At 41.6% G+C, this 22,187-nt stretch overlaps 1 protein-coding gene across 1 annotated transcript in view; it reads left to right on the top strand.

The window, feature by feature from the left end:
* The window catches only part of SH2B2 (SH2B adaptor protein 2), a 168,350-nt gene that overhangs the window by 128,489 nt on the left and 17,674 nt on the right, over positions 1-22,187 (top strand). The window contains exons 4-6 of the mRNA XM_069761316.1: positions 9,324-9,415; positions 16,194-16,288; positions 21,923-22,108. Of these exons, the coding sequence (XP_069617417.1) occupies positions 9,324-9,415; positions 16,194-16,288; positions 21,923-22,108 (373 nt within the window). The remainder of the gene's footprint in view (positions 1-9,323; positions 9,416-16,193; positions 16,289-21,922; positions 22,109-22,187) is intronic.

The raw sequence follows: 22,187 nt of genomic DNA on the forward strand, positions 1-22,187 counted from the left end.
AGACAATGTTTTACATAGGGCAACATTATAGAAAGAAAAAAAAGGGGGGGGGGGGGGAGAAAATTACAAGAGGAGAACAAAACAAGAAAACATCCCCTCATATCCATCTCCGCTACTATTTCTTTTCTGCCGCAACATATAACTAGTCTTTTTTGCCCCCCTCCCTTTACCAACTTCCATCTTCCTACAGCGGGCCCTGCAGTTCATCACAGGCTAATTACATTGCTAGCATCCATTACCAGGACAATGCTCTCATATCCACCCCCTTCCCCTTACACACTCAGAAGCGCTAAGCCACTCCCACTCAAGGGCAACTTCTTGCCCATACTCTCACACAGAGCTCAGTGCGGAGGCGTGGCTCCGATGTCACTTCCGGTCCGGTACTTCCTGTCCGGCGCTATTTGAGGGCGGCAGCCCCAGCCACTCTCACTTTCCGGGTCTCCCCCCAGGACATCGCAGCAAGGAGCGGGATGCGCCGCTAATCCTCCCAGGGACCCTTTTCAGGTATACATATGCCGCCTCTTCTCTGGCCATTTACGGCCACTTTTTTCCTGATATCATCCTCTGACCCCTCGTACCTGTACCTATTTTTACAGACCCACTAGGTGTCTAACGGCCCTCACCACTCAGATTCTGTGCTCCCGGGACACTTCTGCCCGGACTGGCTTTATTATAAGGTACAGCATACAGTACTGCCACTATTATGCATCTATGTCAAAGGACTTGAGGTAATACACTGTACAGTTCATTACCATGCTTCTCTATTATTATACCTTGTTTATTATTATACCCTGTTACTAGAACCTTTTGTTGTTCCTGACCATACTACCTCGCCTTCTAGGTTGCTTTGTACATAATAGTTCTTCTCGTTCTCTTATTGGTGTTTTATTATTGCATGTACTGTTTTGTTTTCTTGTTTTGTTCTCCTCTTGTAATTTTCTCTCCCCCCCCCTTTTTTTTCTTTCTATAATGTTGCCCTATGTAAAACATTGTCTTATACAGTTTCTTTGCTTTTCAGTAACCCCATGAGTAAGACCCGGGAGGGTCGAAACATTGGGTTTTTGTCTATTTCAAATGAATATGAACGTGGCAACCACTTCTTTTTTGTTTTGTTTTCTTCAATAAAATTGGCATACACCTTTTGCATCTTACCAGTCTTGAGTGTGCGGTAATCTTTTTTGAATCATATTAAAATGAAAACTTCAAGATATATAAAGTGCAAAACCAGGAGGACAAGGAGTAGAAATAATCTGTTAAAAAGATGTATAGAAACCTTTTACTATAATTACATCATATCACAACAATTCAGTAAGAATAGACATCATATCGACAAAAGAATTTGGAATGAAGGACTCGGATAAAGTAGGTCTGAGGACAACACAATTAATATAGGGATCAGGGAATCCCATTCCTAAGTGAAACAAGAGGGTTCAGCATTCCAGGGGTTAAAGATGTAACCAACCCAAGAGATATTAAGTATATCAGCATATAAACTATATTTTGGGGAAAAAAATCAGCCAACTACCCAAGTATAAATAGGGATACACCTCAAATGAATGTGTAAAGCAGCACAGTGCTGCAGAAATGCTCCTTACTCATGTTATTCCCTGTGTGACATCAGACCATGCAGCCCCAACACGCGATTTGTGTGGGCTTCTGCAGGGGGCCATAAGTCTGTATCCACCATCTTATGTATGTACACATCAGCTGTTTGATAATTAGGACATAGTCTCCCCCCAAATTTTGGCTGGTACTGCTCTATTGATATTCTTTTTATTTGGCAGGGTACTATTGATGTCCTACAAATGTTCATGTCCAATCCGAATCGCAATGACTCCAAGATTAGACTCACGTATATATACCACCATCCAGAGATTTCCTTCCTTGATATTAAATTACAGGTCCAGACCGATGGGTAGATCCACATTGATGTATGCAGAAAAGAGACTTCGGTCAATGCATTACTCCACGCTTCATCTGCACATGTAGGTTCGAACATCAGAGCTATTCCTGTAGGTCAGTTTCTCCGCATGCGAAGAATCTGTACCTCACTTGATTCTTTTGAAAAACAGTCACTGGACCTTGAGGAGAGATTTCTAGGATGTGGATACAGTAAGAGAAGTATTAGAAATAGTTATGAGAGGGCTAAAAAAAAAACACGAGAAACTCTTTTTTCTTATAATCAACCTAACCACTCCTCTAAAAATGCCACCAAAAAGAACCCTTGTCAAGTTGTGACCAGGTTTATCTCAGAGCATAACCATCAATGCAAGCAATCTTGTCCAAACGTAGGCCCATACTTAGAACGGATCCTACATTATCCAAATATTTACCCAAATCACCCATGATGACAGCAAGAGAGATCCAGGAACCTCAGGGATATCCTGGTGAACAGCCACTATATTGCTAATCCTCTGGACTGCTTCGGGGCAAGGAAACCAAGACTAGGCTTTTACCCATGTGGGGGTTGCCTGGCCTGTAAAAACTTGATGAGGGCCACATCATTCACTTCAGCAGACGACTCCCGTGAATTTAAGATCAGGGATCCCATGTGGTATACTACGCTAAATGAACCTGTAGTTTGACCTATGTGGCACTTGCATCACGGGAGCTATGGGTAAGAACATGTTAACACGTGAGGGACATCCTAGCAGCCCGTGAAGTGAGTGATGTGGGTGCCCTAAAAACTCTTTCGAGGCACTTTAGAGAGTTACATAATTGTAACACTAAAGATCTAAGGATATGCTGCATTACACTAAAGATCTCAGGATATGCGGCATTGATAGGATCCGCACTGGTATTAGAGGGGGTGATGGCAAGCGCATATTGGCCCAAAGTCAATACTTGTGGTATTTTCCTGAGGAAGGAGCCATATGCACTCCAAAAGGCATAGAATAAACCACTGTTCAATTGTACATTGTGTCTGATTTGGATGAGCTGGCAGCGCGGATCATAACCCACAAATCCTCCAATTCAGCAATTTCTCATAGTCTGGGAAGTGTTTTTTAGCAAATTCTATGCAGGCTTTCATATGTCTTGCACTGAGGAGAGGCTTCCGTCGGGCCACTCTGCCATAAAGGCCCGACTGGTGGAGGACTTCAGTGATAGTTGACTTTGTGGAACTTTCTCCCATCTCCATACTGCATCTCTGGAGCTCGGCCACAGTGATCTTGGGGTTCTTCTTTACCTCTCTAGCCAACGCTTTTCTCCCACGATTGCTCTGTTTGGCTTGATGGCCAGGTCTAGGGAGACTTCTGGTGGTCCCAAGCTTCTTCCATTTAAGGATTATGGAGGCCACTGTGCTCTTAGGAACCTTAAGTACTGCAGAAATGTATTTGTTATCTTGGCCAGATCTGTGCCTTGCCACAATTCTCTCTCCGAGCTCCTCGGCCAGTTCCTTTGACCTCATGATTCTCATTTGGTCTGACTATGACTGTGAGCTGTGAGGTCTTATATAGACAGGTGCGTGCCTTTCCAAATCAAGTCCTATCAGTTAAATTAAACACAGCTGGACTCCAGTGAAGGAGTAGAACCATCTCGAGGAGGATCACAAAGAAATGCACAGCATGTGACTTAAATATGAGTGTCTGAGCAAAGGGGCTGAATACTTATGACCATGTGATATTTCAGTATTTCTTTTTTAATAAATTTCCAAAAATGTCTAAATTTCAGTTTTTTTTTAGTCAAGATGGGGTGCAGAGTGTACATTAATGTGAAAAAAATGAACATTTTTGAATTTACCAAATGGCTGCAATGAAACAAAGAGTGAACAATGTAAAGGGGTCTGAATACTTTCCATACCCACTGTATAGGAGTTTCACTTTTTGTATTAAAGAACTGAAATAACAACTTTTTGGTGATATTCTAATTTTGTGTGTATGTGGGGTAATTATTTATTTGTACCACTAATAATACTATTATGGATTATATGGACTTACTTGATATAATGATGTTTTCTCCTATATGCTACATATTTTATGTTCTAATGTCCTGTAACTGCTCATGTTCAATATTTTATGCATTTATTCACTTTTATTGCACTGTTCACTTTACGGCCCCCTATTTACCTGGTCTGCATGTATATGACTGATTTATTTGATCCTCCACACGACTTAGAGGTTTTACGTTTGCTTGTAGCTTTCCCTGATCCTGTGATACCTTTCCCAAGATGGACATGTGTGTATACTCATGATGCTTGTGTTCCAGAGCATCGCTTCCGGCGCCTGAGGTGTGACACGTGCGAGTTACGGTTGCCATAGCGACAGCTTCCTGACTCCTTGCGTCGCATGAGAAGCTGGAGGGTGATGCAACATGCGCCGCCAACTATGTCCTATGTCCTAATTAACAAACAGCTGATGGGTACATATACAAAATAGTGGATACACACATACTATTATGGCCCTGAGGAAGCTCACGTGAAACGTGCGTTGGGGCTGCGTAGTCTGACGTCACACATCGAATAACATGAGTAAGGAGCATTCCTGCAGCATTGTGCTGCTTTACACATTCATTTGAGGTGTACCCATATCTATACCTGGGTAGTTGGCTGATACTTTTCCCTAAAATATAGTTTATATGCTGCTATACTTAATATCTCTTGGGTTTACTACAGCTTTAACCCCTGGAATGCTGACCCCTCTTGTTTCACTTCGGAATGGGATTCCCTGATTCCTATATTATTTGTGTTGACCTCAGACCTACTTTATCCGAGTCCTTCATTCCAAATTCTTTTGTCTATATGATGTCTATTGTTACTGAATTGTTGTGATATGATGTAATTATAATAAAATGTTTCGATACATCTTTTAAACAGATTATTTCTACTCCTTGTCCTCCTGGTTTTGTACATACGTTTTGGAGTATTTCTGTTGTCCTTGACAACCTCTTACATGACCCCAAGGCCTCCAGTCACTTCTGTGTGATATGTTTTGTTCTGATATATTAGTTTTAAAACATATAAAGTGTGGATTTGTTTTCTCATTTGGATGAGATTTCTTTAAATTGTATTCCCTGTATGCTACTGTGATAAACGGAGAAAAAGGTTGTGAGTAATTAAAATATAACTTTTATAAACATACCTTAGTATAGCTTGTATATGTTTAATATTCATATAATTATGAGGGAGAAGAAATAATGACAATTGTGTAAACAATGGACAATAGGGCCTTAAAGTGAACCTGACAGCTGATACATACTGCCCGATCACAGGCGTCATGTGTCGGCCATGACTGTATGAACTCAGGTATGTTTTGGCTCCGTAATGCTGTGGCGTTACAGTTAAACCTGTTTCTGTAATTTGTGGAATTTCTGTCCCCAAAATGATGCGGGTTTGTGTGTGTGTAAGATATTGTGTACATATACCATAAGGCCTCGCTCACACTGACGTATGACATGGCCCAGTGCTATGCGGCGTACTATCAGATGGCACTTGGCCCAATGTTATAATGTTATGAGATGGCTCTGATATTCAGATCACGATACAAGTCTATGGGTGCATGGGAAACATTGGACTGGACTCTTATGTAATCCCGGTACTGTCCGATGTACGCGCATAGAGACAATGGAGAAGATGGAGAAATTTAGTTCTCCTTCTTCTCTGCACCTGTGATGTGATTCCCTTACGATCATAAGATCACACTCGGCTCAAACTCTGTCAGAGACTGATCTGAGCGTCATCCGAGTGTCATTAGCATAATTGGCCTGAATCTCTTACAGGAGAGGACATACACAGTGTGAGCAAGCCCGAAAACTGATTCAATGGCTAGGGTCACATTGCGTCAGGGCAGTCCGTTTAGCGGACAGCGCTACGGACTACGCTAACGCAATGTCCCAAAAGGGATCGCGTTACCCGATCCCGCTAGCGCAGATCCCCGATCAGCGCTAGCGAGGAACGGACCACGAACGCTGCAAGCAGCGTTCGCGGTCCGTCACTCAAATGACGGCACATCGCTAGCGCACACCGAATGTGGGCGTGCGCTAGCGATGTGTTCGCCATTACAAACAATAGCGGCGTTTACGGACTACGTTACACCGCGTTATAACGTAGTCTGTTAAACGGGGTCACATAACACAATGTGACCCTAGCCTTAGGGGAGCACCTGGGGGACAAGGACAAGACATGTTACCCATCCCGTGGCATATTATTAATTCTTTGGTGAGCTCGTCTATGGGTATTCTGGCATTTCCTGATGTATGAATGGGTCTAAACAGATCTCATAAGGTGAACCAAGGATACGAGCAGCCACAAAACCATGAGAAGATGGACGTCCATAATGAATTCAGCTCATAACTAAGGAGACCAAAGTCTATCAGCCTGAGATACTGATTAGGTAATATGTAGCATCGGAATTAGTGTCTACATCCTACAGATCATGTAATTACATGGTGTAGGGGAATATAATAAGCAGATATTTTATTGAGCCAGGGTAAATAGATGTTCACATTGGTAAGAGATTTTCTGTGAGTCAGAACTAAGTGTCAATGTAGACCGGTAAGGGATGAATTGGGGAATCTACCTGACGCCCTGATTTCTCACACAGAGTCATTTTTCTTTATTTTTTTTAGAAAGTTGCTGTATTTGTCTTGCAGATTTCTACTGGCATTTTTGTTTTTTTGTTTTTAAAACATTACTACCACATGGTAGCATTAAGCCAGTAGAGAAATAGAACCACATTTGTGGGGTCTTTTTCTGGTGCTTTTCCTTACTTTTGTTGCATTGTCTGGGTCACCAACATTTTTTTTTTAACACCGTATGCCCTAAATATGGGATAGGTGTTCATATAGGCAGGAAATTGTCAGAAAAATCAAACCAAGCAATGTTATCAGTGCATTGTATGTACTCAAAAAAACACACCCAATTTTTGCAGTTTTAATCCCTTCCCCATATAGGATGTATACCTAGCTCTGATCGCTGCTGTTTAACCATTCAGATGCTGCTGTCAGTCTCTGAGTGCGACATTTATATGGTTTTAAGTGTGTGCCCCTCCTGCGATACAAGGGACTGATGTCTTACCGTGGCTTCAGGGGCTTTCTGAACTCCACCATTGCCATCGTCTTGGAGCCTTTCATAATGCTTTGTCTCAGATCTTTAATTTTACTATATAGTACAAGCAATTAAACTGTCTCAGGTTGAAGTCCCCTAGGATGACTAAAAACATAAATAAAATAGTAAAATGATATAAAAAGATATTAATATGGTAAAATAAACACAACAAAAACATGAACAAGGCCCTCGACAGTTAAAGATCTCAAAAAAGCAAGTTATGCTCTATGCAAGGGTCGACCTACCATTACTGCAACCTGTACAGTCGCAGAAGGGTCCCATATCTAAAGGGGCCCACATCTTCCACCAAAACAAGTGCAATTGTGGATTATAATGAGCTGTTGGACTGCAAAGAACCCATGTATTGTTCTTCCACAAGGGCCCTCTTCTGTCTGTGTTTGCTCTTGGCCCTTTGTATAGAATTGGGGATAAATTTCTGGTCGCTGAGGGGTCCAACCCTTGAGATCCCCAATATCCCAAGATTAGAGCTCTGGAACCCGAGGATCGGGCTCTGCAGAGTCTCATCCTGAATGGAGCAGAGGTATGTATTCTCAGCCTCCACTCCATTCATTGACTATAGGACTGCTAAGTACAGCTCATGGCTATTTCCGGTAGTCCCTTATACAATGAATGGAGCTGAGGTCAAGCATGCACATCCTTGCTCCATTCAAAACAAGGATATAGAGGCCATCATTTTGGGATCCCTAGGACTGAACGCACAACAGTCACCTAGTTATGACTACTTGCTTCTTGCGGAACAACCATTTATATAAATGGGAACACAAAAACGAGTGGATGACTATACATCCAGCAAGTATCACTGCATTCAGTGGGTGATAAGTGCAGGGCAGTCATCAGATGGATTCATCACCTTATACTGAAATCATACATGCTCAAAATATTAATGTACTCACATGTACGTGCTAATAAAATCAGGACTTTTCAAGTAAATCTGGAAACTGCTACTCCTCCCTTTACTGAGCTTCAATTACCACACTTTGTAGCTGCTAAGAAATTATAGTAATTCTATAGTAGAAATAAAGAGATGGGCAGCAGGGTGGCTCAGTGGTTGGCACTATTGCTTTGCCAAACTGGGATCAAATCACACCAAGGACACTATCTGCAAGGAGTTTATGTTCTCACCGTGTTTGTGTGCGTTTCCCCCGGGTTCTCCCAAAGACATACTGATAGGGAATATAGATTGTGAGCCCCAATGGGGACAGTTCTGATAATGTATGTAAAGCACTGTGGAATTAATGGCACTATATAAGTGAGTAAAATAAATAAATAGAGACCTCGGGATTATGGCAAATCTTAACAAGAACTGCAGTGTAAAGCATGGGGGACAGCGGCATAATCAGAAGTGAGACCAGATGGATTTGCGATGACTTGTTTTTAAGCATTTCTAGTAAGTTATAGAGACAGAATATAAAAATGTGTGTGTGTGTGTGTATATATATATATATATGTATGTGTGTGTGTGTGTGTGTGTGTGTGTGTGTGTGTGTGTGTAAATTACACTGTGTGTGTGTGTGTGTGTGTATATATATATATATATTATACTTATAGTAGAGACCAAAAGTTTGGACACACCTTCTCATTTAAAGATTTTTCTGTATTTTCAGGACTATGAAAATTGTACATTCACACTGAAGGCATCAAAACTATGAATTAACACATGTGGAATTAAATACTTAACAAAAAAGTGTGAAACAACTGAAAATATGTCTTATATTCTAGGTTCTTCAAAGTAGCCACCTTTTGCTTTGATGGCTGCTTTGCACACTCTTGGCATTCTCTTGATGAGCTTCAAGAGGTAGTCACCGGGAATGGTCTTCCAACAATCTTGAAGGACTCATCAGACCAAAGCAGTTCAGTTGTTTCACACTTTTTTGTTAAGTATATAATTCCACATGTGTTAATTCATAGTTTTGATGCCTTCAGTGTGAATGTACAATTTTCATAGTCATGAAAATACAGAAAAATCTTTAAATGAGAAGGTGTGTCCAAACTTTTGGTCTGCACTGTGTGTGTGTGTATATAATATATATATATATATATATATATATATATATATATATTAGTATAATTTACACTTTTACAGTATATTCTGTCTCTATAACTTACTCGACATGCTTACAAGTACATGTATAAACACCCGCTCATGCATAGCAGCAGGATCACACTCCATGGGAATTACGGGAGATGTTATTATGAATAATTACACTGAATATCGAATGCTATTATTCAATAACACGATTTATGTGTTTTTGCTCCTCAGGTAGAGAACAGCGCAGAGTATATTTTAGAAACCATTGATTCTCTTCAGAAGCATTCTTGGGTGGCTGATATACAGGACTGTATAGACCCAGGGTGAGTGTTATGTCAAATATTATATTAACCCTTGATGTGCATAGATTTGAGACCACAGTTTTGCACCAGTTTTTGCTCATTTTCAGCATGTATGATTAAGAAAGACAAGAGAATGCATCAGCACTCTGTAAGCGCCAAGATGTATGCAAACATTAAATACTAGATGGCAGCCCGATTCTAAAGAATCGGGAGTCTAGAATCCATATATACTTTATTTATTCAAATGTAAGAATAATACAATTAATAAATAATAGTAAGAAAGAACAAAAATAATAGGCAGTATATGGAGAAAACACCAAACAAAAGTTCAAAATTGGTGTGAAAATGTCACTGAACCACTTCACAACTAAATATATATAGTTTTGGTAAATGGTATTATCATTTTTTTGACGAAATTCGGCAGGAGCTTGAAGAGCAACGTCACTGGGCCCGCCTCCACGCAGTAGAAACTTGCTGTGAGGTAAAAATTCAAAAATCACACCAAAATGACGGGCGGAGTGTGTCACAGTACGGCACGTTTCTGATTGGTCGCTCGCAGCAGGCGGCAACCAATCAGACACTGGACACTGTTGACGTCACTTATCTCCGGACATTAGCTCCGGACATTAGCTCCGGACATTAGCTCCGGACATTAGCTCCGGACATTAGCTCCGGACAAAGCCACGGAAGTTGGCAGAAATTGCAGGAAGTAGTATTCTAGGCAATTAATCTCCGGACATTAGCTCCGGACATTAGCTCCGGACATTAGCTCCGGACAAAGCCACGGAAGTTGGCACAAATTGCAGGAAGTAGTATTCTAGGCAATTATATATTAGATATGAAATTTGCACTGCATTACATTATAGAAAATACTTATAAAAATAAAGGTACTTGGGGCATAAATTGGCCAATTCATGAGAGCCCATCAACCTGGAAAATGTCACCTATATTATGTAGCAATAATGCAGTTCAAATTTCATATATTCAATGTTTCCATACATCTTTGCGCTTACAGAGTGCTGCTGTATTCTCTTATTTGTACATTATGCAGTCATAGCAGCTTGCACCTATTCACACTTGCTTTTATCCTGGTCAGTTTTTTGTAGTATCCTTAGGTGCTATCCTTAGATACTCAATGTTAGTTAGGTGAAGGCATGCGAGTCATGAAATCCACATTATTAATTACATCAAATCCAAATGCTTTCATTATGTCAGACACTTTCCCAAGTCCTTTTCTGTTTGTTTTTTTTGACCCATTAAGCCCCTTACTGCATGTGACAATTGTAATGCATTTGATTGTGACCAATGACGTGACTGCGCTGTACAATACACTGACACATGGAACATGGGCATTTGTATTAACCCCTATGGAGGAAAATGATAGAGTAGAAAACATTTAGCATTTTTTTCATCTATCTTTTAGATGGGGGATTTTGACCAGATAGTCGTAACATGTGCTGCATTTATCACACTAGCTCTCGCTGTGTGATTCTCATCTGGCACCTCTTTAAACTGCCTAGTCCAAAATTCACACTATTTATTAGTTGGCTTTATGCGGTCCATGTTTTATTTCACAATTTAAGATACGCCCCTTTTTCCCATCAAACCACGCCCTTTCTTGTGGACACACCCCTTTTCTGAGCGTGATGAAAAATGTTCTTAAGCAGACGCAAAATATGGCAGAAGCCATGTAAGTCAGTGTTTTTGCAGCAAATTAAGTCAGAATTCTGGTGCATGGAGCTTGTAGCAGCCCCAATAAGTCTATAGCTGACGATATACGTTACATAGCCTTTCCTCCTGTCCCTCTATACACATGCACATTTGATTTGGCAGAGCATGCATGTGTTCTCAATGGTAAGAGAAAAATAAGTCAATGTCAGACAGCTCTGTGGGCAGCTTTTCTGTTATGAGAATGAAGGATTGGGCATGTTAAAATCTCCCCTACCCGACCATTCCTCTCCTTAACATCTGCCATCGTGGGATAGTTGGGACACTTCCATATACAGCCTTGATACCTCAAAAGTCAGGATGCTGGGGAAAATGTAAAGAAAACATGAATGCAACAATTTAGAGATCTCTTATCTCCATACTTTATTTGCAACAAAACACAGGACACAGAGCAGAAGGTGAAAGTTACACATTTTCCATTTCATTTGAAAGAAATTACCCCATTTAGAAGTTGATGAAAGCAACACATATCAAAAAAATATAAACCAATCCGGAAAATTGGGAACACAAGCCAATAAAATTTCAAAACTTTATTGTAAACAAAATTTAAAAGTAGATCACAGAAATTTAAATATAAAAATAGGAGATACAGCTGCACAATACAACCGCTTTCCTAGGTAGCACACCCCTATTAATATCCTGACTGTCTTACAAAGTTCCCGCCCATTTGGCTAAACACCACATAAGTATAATTTACTTCAAAACATAATTGGATTCATAAAGCAGGCACAAAGAGCACTTCAGATGTGGTGCTGACAGCATACTAGAGTTACTTGCTGAATAATACCAAAACAAACAATATATAGGCTGACACAGATCATTTACTAGTCATAGCTAAGCACAGTAATGTAACACATCTCTTATCTATTCATAGCGTGGCAGTCACTGGTGTACATCTGACCGCATGCAATGCCTATTGTGAACAAGATCAGGGCATGTACCACATATGAGATCAATCTACATGAGAGGTATAGAGGGGCAAGAATCCGCCAGGAAGAAGCAACACGCGAAACGCGCGTCGGGGACCCACACCGCCTCACTAGGTCGTATACCCCTCTATACCTCTCATGTAGATTGATCTCATATGTGGTTGCTATTATCGCTGTATTGGAGATGTCTGCTCCGGCTCTGCTGACTGCATGCTATGCCTGTGTCTAACATATAACGGTTATACTGTGGCACATGCCCTGATCTTGTTCACAATAGGCATTGCATGCGGTCAGATGTACACCAGTGACTGCCACGCTATGAATAGATAAGAGATGTGTTACATTACTGTGCTTAGCTATGACTAGTAAATGATCTGTGTCAGCCTATATATTGTTTGTTTTGGTATTATTCAGCAAGTAACTCTAGTATGCTGTCAGCACCACATCTGAAGTGCTCTTTGTGCCTGCTTTATGAATCCAATTATGTTTTGAAGTAAATTATACTTATGTGGTGTTTAGCCAAATGGGCGGGAACTTTGTAAGACAGTCAGGATATTAATAGGGGTGTGCTACCTAGGAAAGCGGTTGTATTGTGCAGCTGTATCTCCTATTTTTATATTTAAATTTCTGTGATCTACTTTTAAATTTTGTTTACAATAAAGTTTTGAAATTTTATTGGCTTGTGTTCCCAATTTTCCGGATTGGTTTATACTTTGATGTGGGAAGTGCCACTAATTTAAGCCTTGCTCTGTGTATAGGTGAAACATATCAAAAAAAGTTGGGACGGCGTTAACAAAAGGCTTGAAAAGTAAGTTGTACTAATGAAAAACATCTGGAGGGGCAATTTTCACTTAAGTCACATGATGGTATAAACAGAGCATGCTAGAGAGGCAGAGTCTCTCAGGAGCAAAGATGGTCAGAGGTCACCAATCTGTGAATAACTACATGTAAAAAAAATCTACAGTACACAATATCATCACAAACTTTAGAGATTCTGGAGAAATCTATGTGCCCAAGAGACCAGATGAAGTATTGGATGCTTGTCATCTATAGAACCTCAAGGACGTACTGCATTAAAAACAGGCATAATGCGGTCATGCAAATCACTGCATGTACTTCCTGAAATCAATGTCTGTGAACCCTGTTGTCTGTTCAATCCACAAATGCCATTGAAAACGCTCATGCGAGGCCCAATATCAACACATTTTAGACACGATTAAATCTGGGCAAAATCTAATTTATGATAGACTGAGGCAAAATGGAAAACTGTTCTGTGGCCAGATGGATGAAAATGTGAATTTTTTGGTGGAAGCTACAGATGTCCTGTCCTCGAGAAGAGAGGGACCATCCAGCTTGTTATCAGCGCAGAGTACTTCCATCTCTGATGGTATGGGGTTGTATTGATGCCTATGCAGCGCCCCAGAGACCTGGTCGTTGCAGTATGGCGCTCTGCCGCTAAGGGGAGCAGCGGTACGTCTGATGGCACTAAGGAGTTCTCCTGACCAGGTATCACCAGAACACCTTACACTTCACACTCCAGCCACTAGGGGGAGAAAAAGGCTTTATTTATTGGGCCACTCCTCACACTGGTAAAACTAGGGGCTGGGGAGGAAGTTAGTCAGAAGCTGACTAGGTTGGAACCAGGCAACATCCCGTGGCAGGGGGTGTTGCAGGGAGAAGGCACAGGGGGGCCCCTGTCAGGCGTGGGAACCTGGCAGGTGCCTAGCGAACAGAACAGAACGTGACGGAACCGCGCCTGCACACCCTGCGGCGGTATCCTAAGAAAGACACGAAGGGAAGGATATTGTGGAACCGTGTAAACAAGATCAAGCACAAAGGAGAGCCAGTAAGAGTCATGCCGAGAGAGAGAAAGGCAACATCTTACTGAGGCGCGTAGTCGGTGGCCGGAACACCGTAGGAGTAACTGACTTCAGTTCTTACTTCAAACTCCGCTGGACAGTCAGCCATAGGTTGGCTGTCTACCTTCTACACCTACGAAGACCTAGGGGGCAACATTGGGAGAGGGGCGTCTCTAGGGTCCCGGAAGACCTCCAAGCCTTCCCGTCATACGGGTGGCGTCCTAGCCATAATATACCTGGGGGACGTTAGAAACTAGTAACATCTGGAACCAAAGAACGAGAGAGAGCTGTAGAGAACGAACGAACGAGAACAGCAGTTGTGAGGACTATTCCGAATGCTCAGCAGGATAGGACTACAACACACAGGCGCTAGTGGTAGGCAATGATTTCCATCTGTGAAGGAAACTCTGGATGTGCCCATCGGACCGGCCAGTCTCTGATAGCCCTGTTAAACGTACTCTGGATAGAGGATCTTGAAGCCTTCAGTAAAGAGGTAAAGAGACTGCAACCTTGTGTCCTCATTATTGACTGTACCTCACACCATCACCATCCACCTTACTGGGAAGCCCTGGGGACATACTTCACCTGTGGGAAGGTATACCATCCAGCTGCCATTCCATCCTTAGCAGGGTCGCGGACCGGGTCTAGCCACCGTGACAGCCTCAGAACCGAACCAGAGAGAGGCCTGGTACCGAAACGCGTGGCCCTGTGTCTGGGGGCGATCCAACTATGACATCGGCAACTTGCACATCTTGAGCATTATATGGAGGTTTTAGAACATATTCTCTCATCTAGACAACATCTATTTCAGGACAGGCCTTGCAAATATCGGCAAGACAATGCAAAGCTACATACTGAATCCATCACAACAGCATGGCTTCCGAGAGGAAGAGTTTGGGTAATAAACTGGCCGCCTGCAGTCCAGACCCTTCACCATTACAAGACATTTGCCGCATTATGAAACAGAATATCTGGCAAAGAAGATGCAGGAGTGTTGAGCAGCAAGAACCCTGCATCGGACAAGAATGGGATAACGTTCCTCTCCCAAAACTTCAGCAGTTTGTCTCCAGACTTCCAAGATTTTTACAGACTGTTGTAAAAAGAATAGGGGATACTGCCCAATGGTAGACATGGCCATCCATGTCTCAATTTTTTTTTGAGATTTGTTGTTGCCATCAATTTCTAAATGCGTTAATTTATTCAAAGAAAATGAAAAAAAGTCCAACATTCACCTTCTGATCTGTGTCTTATGTTCTGCTGTGATTAAAACATTGCAGTAAGAGATTTCCAAATCAATGCATGCTTGTTTTCTTTACATTTTCCAGAGCTTTCCAACTTTTTTAGACTTTGGGTTGTTCATTAAATGCTCGTCCAGTCCTGTAGAAATTAGTCTGGTTGACTGACGTTACTACTAGTGTGCTCACACACATTATATCACGCTTACTATGCACTCTTAGTAGTTTGGGCTGTTCTTGAGTCTGTTCTTTGTTTCCTGTTGTATTTTGCATATCATGAATGTTACTGTCTCAAGGTATTATGTCTAATAGAATTTGATATAAAGCAAGTATTATAGATTGTTCCTGACAGTAAAAATGATTAAAAGGGTTTTCCACTTTCAAAAAAGCTGTCCCCAAACTATTACAGACATTTAAAAGAACAAACCCAAATAGTACTCGCACTCCTCAGGTCCAGAGCTGGCTCTCTGCCACTGCATCAGTCTGTATTTTGGCTGCAGTGATGACATCACACAACTATAGCGCACATCACTGCTGCAGCCAATCATCACTGCAGCCAATCATTGAGCTCAGCATCTCATGTTGTCTATATCAGCTGAGCTCAGTGATTGGCTTCAGCGGTGATGTTCCAAAACACCAGAGAGACCAGAGCAGCAGCAGAAAACCGGTGAATACTACCTGTATTTGTTCTTTAGCATGTCTGCAATCCTTTGAGGAACACCTTTTTTTTTTTAAAGTGGGGGAAACCTCTTTAACCTAAAAATGACCATATACTGATAAAGCAGTAACACTTATGGTTTTAGAATTACCAGTAATTTTCTTTTACAGAAATATTGGCATTTTTCTGTTTTGTTGGAATGGCAATATTAACAAATGCGACAATAGGGAATGTTGCTATGTCGGATGTCACATTAGAATTTAGTTTAGTAGGAAAGATGGTAGATTGTTATTCTCTCAACATATAGTTAATGCGTCTTATGATCCTGAAAATACATAAATCGCCAGTGACAGTAGGAACACAGGTAAATTGTAGCCTCTTTCCTTGCAGAGATAGTGGAGATGACATTGAACTTTCTTCTTGTGAGCAGGGCGCATGTCTGCCCAGTCGCATCTCATCATGTAGCTGTGAGTTTCTCGCTGAAGGTAAGGATTTATTCTATGATGCTGATTAAAGTGAACCAGCAGTCAGTGCTGAAAAAGGCATTGCAAAGTCAGTGACCTAGGTAGAGACTAGCATCATACACGTCTGCAGGCTCTCTGATCCTCACATGACCTATCCCTTGCTCCTTCCAAAATAGAGGAGAGGTGCCGCATGCAGAATCTTTAAATAATAATAATCTTTATTTTTATATAGCGCTAACATATTCTGCAGCGCTTTACAGTTTTGCACACATTATCATCGCTGTCCCCATTGGGGCTCACAATCTAAATTCCCTATCAGTATGTCTTTGGAATGTGGGAGGAAACCGGAGAACCTTTAGGAAACCCACGCAAACACGGAAGAACACACAAACTCCTTGCAGATGTTGTCCAGGGTGGGGCTTGAACCCAGGACGCCAAGGCTGCTGTGCTAACCACTGAGCCACCGTGCAGAACACCCTTTATTAGCCAAAAACTTGAATGAAGAAGATGGTAAATACACTGTTGCCTATTTATCAGAATGGGCACCTTGTACTACTGTATTTTTCCTTCAGCTAGTACTGTATGGGAAATGTGACCCTGGAGACAGCCTTCCCCAGTCATTGAGCAGATTGCTGGGGGTGACAGCTAATAGATCTGTTACTGTCATTTGCTTTCCAGTCATTCTGCAATCCATCCTGGTAGGATGTACTATATATTTAAGGTTGATTTTCAGTCTGTAGCTCCTTCATATGGCCAAATAACACACCGCCATGCATTGGCTAATTGGCACATGATTGTGCAATTAGAGACTGGATACCTCTACAATCGTGCACTACATGACTGCATGGAGTCAGCTTCATACAGCAGCCGCAACATGAAAACCCAGATTAGATAAGGGCTCAGCTGACGATACAGCGCACGGTGTACTAGTTATTGCAAATAGTCTAAAGCATGCAAGTACAGGTGTAGGACGAGCAGAAACCTACATACAGTGGGGCAAAAAAGTATTTAGTCAGTCAGCAATAGTGCAAGTTCCACCACTTAAAAAGATGAGAGGCGTCTGTAATTTACATCATAGGTAGACCTCAACTATGGGAGACAAACTGAGAAAAAAAAATCAAGAAAATCACATTGTCTGTTTTTTTAACATTTTATTTGCATATTATGGTGGAAAATAAGTATTTGGTCAGAAACAAACAATCAAGATTTCTGGCTCTCACAGACCTGTAATTTCTTCTTTAAGAGTCTCCTCTTTCCTCCACTCATTACCTGTAGTAATGGCACCTGTTTAAACTTGTTATCAGTATAAAAAGACACCTGTGCACACCCTCAAACAGTCTGACTCCAAACTTCACTATGGTGAAGACCAAAGAGCTGTCAAAGGACAACAGAAACAAAATTGTAGCCCTGCACCAGGCTGGGAAGACTGAATCTGCAATAGCCAACCAGCTTGGAGTGAAGAAATCAACAGTGGGAGCAATAATTAGAAAATGGAAGACATACAAGACCACTGATAATCTCCCTCGATCTGGGGCTCCACGCAAAATCCCACCCCGTGGGGTCAGAATGATCACAAGAACAGTGAGCAAAAATCCCAGAACCACGCGGGGGGACCTAGTGAATGAACTGCAGAGAGCTGGGACCAATGTAACAAGGCCTACCATAAGTAACACACTACGCCACCATGGACTCAGATCCTGCAGTGCCAGACGTGTCCCACTGCTTAAGCCAGTACATGTACGGGCCCGTCTGAAGTTTGCTAGAGAGCATTTGGATGATCCAGAGGAGTTTTGGGAGAATGTCCCATGGTCTGATGAAACCAAACTGGAACTGTTTGGTAGAAACACAACTTGTCGTGTTTGGAGGAAAAAGAATACTGAGTTGCATCCATCAAACACCATACCTACTGTAAAGCATGGTGGTGGAAACATCATGCTTTGGGGCTGTTTCTCTGCAAAGGGGCCAGGACGACTGATCCGGGTACATGAAAGAATGAATGGGGCCATGTATCGTGAGATTTTGAGTGCAAACCTCCTTCCATCAGCAAGGGCATTGAAGATGAAACGTGGCTGGGTCTTTCAACATGACAATGATCCAAAGCACACCGCCAGGGCAACGAAGGAGTGGCTTCGAAAGAAGCATTTCAAGGTCCTGGAGTGGCCTAGCCAGTCTCCAGATCTCAACCCTATAGAAAACCTTTGGAGGGAGTTGAAAGTCCGTGTTGCCAAGCGAAAAGCCAAAAACATCACTGCTCTAGAGGAGATCTGCATAGAGGAATGGGCCAACATACCAACAACAGTGTGTGGCAACCTTGTGAAGACTTACAGAAAACGTTTGACCTCTGTCATTGCCAACAAAGGATATATTACAAAGTATTGAGATGAAATTTTGTTTCTGACCAAATACTTATTTTCCACCATAATATGCAAATAAAATGTTAAAAAAACAGACAATGTGATTTTCTGGATTTTTTTTTCTCAGTATGTCTCCCATAGTTGAGGTCTGCCTATGATGTAAATTACAGACGCCTCTCATCTTTTTAAGTGGCGGAACTTGCACTATTGCTGACTGACTAAATACTTTTTTGCCCCACTGTACATTTATTTTATAGTTTATACACAATCATGTTGTATTGTCTGAAGCATATCCAAGAAGATTTGGTTTAAAAGTGCATCAGTGATATTTTAAAGTTAATTTTGTGTATTTCAATCCTTGGATCATCACCTTTTATATCCTGTTTTTTTTTTGGACTATAAGGCACACTGTTGGCAAGAAAAATTGTTACTAAAAAGTTTGTGTGTATTATTGCCTGGAGGCTGCTTCCTGTGATCGAGGAGAACGCTGACATAGCGACCTTCCCGATTGCTGAGAGAAGTATACAGTGGTGCAGTTCTGTCTCCTCCAGCCCCACACCGATCAGTCTGATCGGGGAAGGGCAGGAGAGACAGCCATCAGGACCTGCACATCCACACATGTTTAGTTTAAGGACTTTTCTGAATATGTAATCAGTGACAAACCTGGAAGGAACTTCAAAATGTGGTAACATATACACTTCACTTAAAAAGTGTAGTTTTTTGCTTGTTTATGTAGCAGGGCTGTGTGTGTATACAGCAAAGCTGAGTATGCATGCAGTGTGCATGCAGCAATATTATGTACAGTCATGGCCAAAAGTTTTGAGAATGACACCAAAATTATATTTTCACATGATCTGCTGCCCTCTGGTTTTTATTAGTGTTTGTCTGATGTTTATATCACATACAGAAATATAATTGCAATCATATTATGAATACCAATAGGTTATATTGACAGTTAGAATGAGTTAATGCAGCAAGTCAATATTTGCAGTGTTGACCCTTCTTCTTCAAGACCTCTGCAATTCTCCCTGGCATGCTCTCAATCAACTTCTGGACCAAATCCTGACTGATAGCAGTCCATTCTTGCATAATCAATGCTTGCATTTTGCCAGAATTTGTTGGTTTTTGTTTGTCCACCCGTCTCTTGATGATTGACCACAAGTTCTCAATGGGATTAAGATCTGGGGAGTTTCCAGGCCATGGACCCAAAATCTCTATGTTTTGTTCCATGAGCCATTTAGTTATCACCTTTGCTTTATGGCAAGGTGCTCCATCATGCTGGAAAAGGCATTGTTGGGCGCCAAACTGCTCTTGGACGGTTGGGAGAAGTTGCTCTTGGAGGACATTCTGGTACCATTCTTTATTCATGGCTGTGCTTTTAGGCAAGACCGTGAGTGAGCCGATTCCCTTGGCTGAGAAGCAACCCCACACATGAATGGTTTCAGGATGCTTTACAGTTGGCATGAGACAAGACTGGTGGGAGCGCTCACCTCTTCTTCTCCGAATAAGCTGTTTTCCAGATGTCCCAAACAATCGAAAAGGGGATTCATCAGAGAAAATGACTTTGCCCCAGTCCTCAGCAGTCCACTCCCTGTACCTTTTGCAGAATATCAGTCGGTCCCTGATGTTTTTTCTGGAGAGAAGTGGCTTCTTTGCTGCCCTCCTTGAAACCAGGACTTGCTCAAAGAGTCTCCTTCTCACAGTGCGTGCAGGAGCACTCACACCAGCCTGCTGCCATTCCTGAACAAGCTCAGCACTGCTGGTAGTCCGATCCCGCAGCTGAAACAGTTTTAAGATACGGTCCTGGCGCTTGCTGGTCTTTCTTGGGCGCCCTGGAGCCTTTTTGACAACAATGGAAGCTCTTTCCTTGAAGTTCTTGATGATGCGATAGATTGTTGACTGAGGTGCAATCTTTGTAGCTGCGATACTCCTCCCTGTTAGGCCATTTTTGCGCAGTGCAATGATGGCTGCACGTGTTTCTTTAGAGATAACCATGGTTAACTGAAGAGAAACAATGATACCAAGCACCAGCCTCCTTATAAAGTGTCCAGTGATGTCATTCTTACTTAATCATGACTGATTGATCGCCAGCCCTGTCCTCATCAACACCCACACCTGTGTTAATGGATCAATCACTAAAACGATGTTAGCTGCTCCTTTTAAGGCAGGACTGCAATGATGTTGAAATGTGTTTTGGGGGTTAAAGTTCATTTTCTGGGCAAATATTGACTTTGCAAGTACAGTAATTGCTGTTAAGCTGATCACTCTGACATTCAGGAGTATATGCAAATTGCCATTAGAAAAAATGATGCAGGAGACTTTGTAAAAATTAATATTTGTCTCATTCTCAAAAATTTTGTCCATGACTGTATATGTGTGCACAGAGTGTACATAATGTGTGTGCAGTACAGCTATATGAGGAAACATGCTGCCGAGAATCACTAACAGTAGATGTACTACCTCCCTCTTCTACCCTAATGCAGTGATATTGACCCCTCCTCTTCTTTCTTTTTAGTTTTAATTATTAGGAAATATGTTTTTTTCTATATTCTGATAACTACACCTGGGGTGTACTTATAATGTGTTATAAAGTCCAAAAAATACGGTAATTATCATTGGTCACAAACAACCAAAATCTCTGCCATTATCTTTAAGTGGATTATATGTAGATAAAATAAGCTCAAACCCGCCAATTTCATCAGGATCGGTTGACCGTCTGCTTTGTAGGGTTTATGTGTATGGTGGATCAGCCGAGATTGAGCGGATGAGCAGCGGGAAGATAAAATCGTTAGTCTGTTTGTGTCAATGATTAACCAGAGTTGTGTCAGACCTCATAGTGGCCATATTTGTAATTAACCATGAATATTAATATCATCTGTCTAGTTTTTGGCCCTAATGGCAGAAAGCAATAACGTTTCTCATTTCTGGCCATGTTTTAGAAAGATTAATGATCCTGTAATCAGCTCTATGTGCAGGATCCATAAACAGAACATATGGGATCCAGGATGGTGCTCTGCTGTTACGGCGCAGTAACAATTCGGTGGGATGAGAGAAACCTGCTCGTTGTATGCACTAATATATTTTGATGTATTAGGAGCCATTGCTACATATTTTATTCTGTGACTTTTGCCTTAGTTTAGTAATTTAGCTCTAGAAAACTAGTAAATAGATGGTTCCACTGACATACAATTACAGGTCTGTATCAGTCCTTATACATGTATGATGGGTTTCAGTAAATGAAATAAGTAAAATGTGGTGCATGCATTATGCACTGAGCAAGATATTCTTCTACTTATATCAGGATCTTACCGACCGCTTGAAATGTGTGGTCAGGATGTTTCTGCAATGTCTGCCATTCCTCATCCGCCACCTGCTGTAACTCCTCAGATCCGGAGCCGGGAGCATGCTTCAGCAGACCACCTGATACACGTCCCTTTAGAGAACTTTCTGCAGACCCTGGAGACTGCTGCATCTAGCCAAGGAGCAGGTACACGTAAGCAGCTAATTAGAAATCGCTTCATCTCAATAACGGTCACCTGGATTGTGCTTTTAATTAAAAAAATAAT

Source organism: Ranitomeya imitator, chromosome 3, assembly GCF_032444005.1.
Source record: "Ranitomeya imitator isolate aRanImi1 chromosome 3, aRanImi1.pri, whole genome shotgun sequence".
In the NCBI taxonomy this organism is placed as follows: Eukaryota; Metazoa; Chordata; class Amphibia; order Anura; family Dendrobatidae; genus Ranitomeya; species Ranitomeya imitator.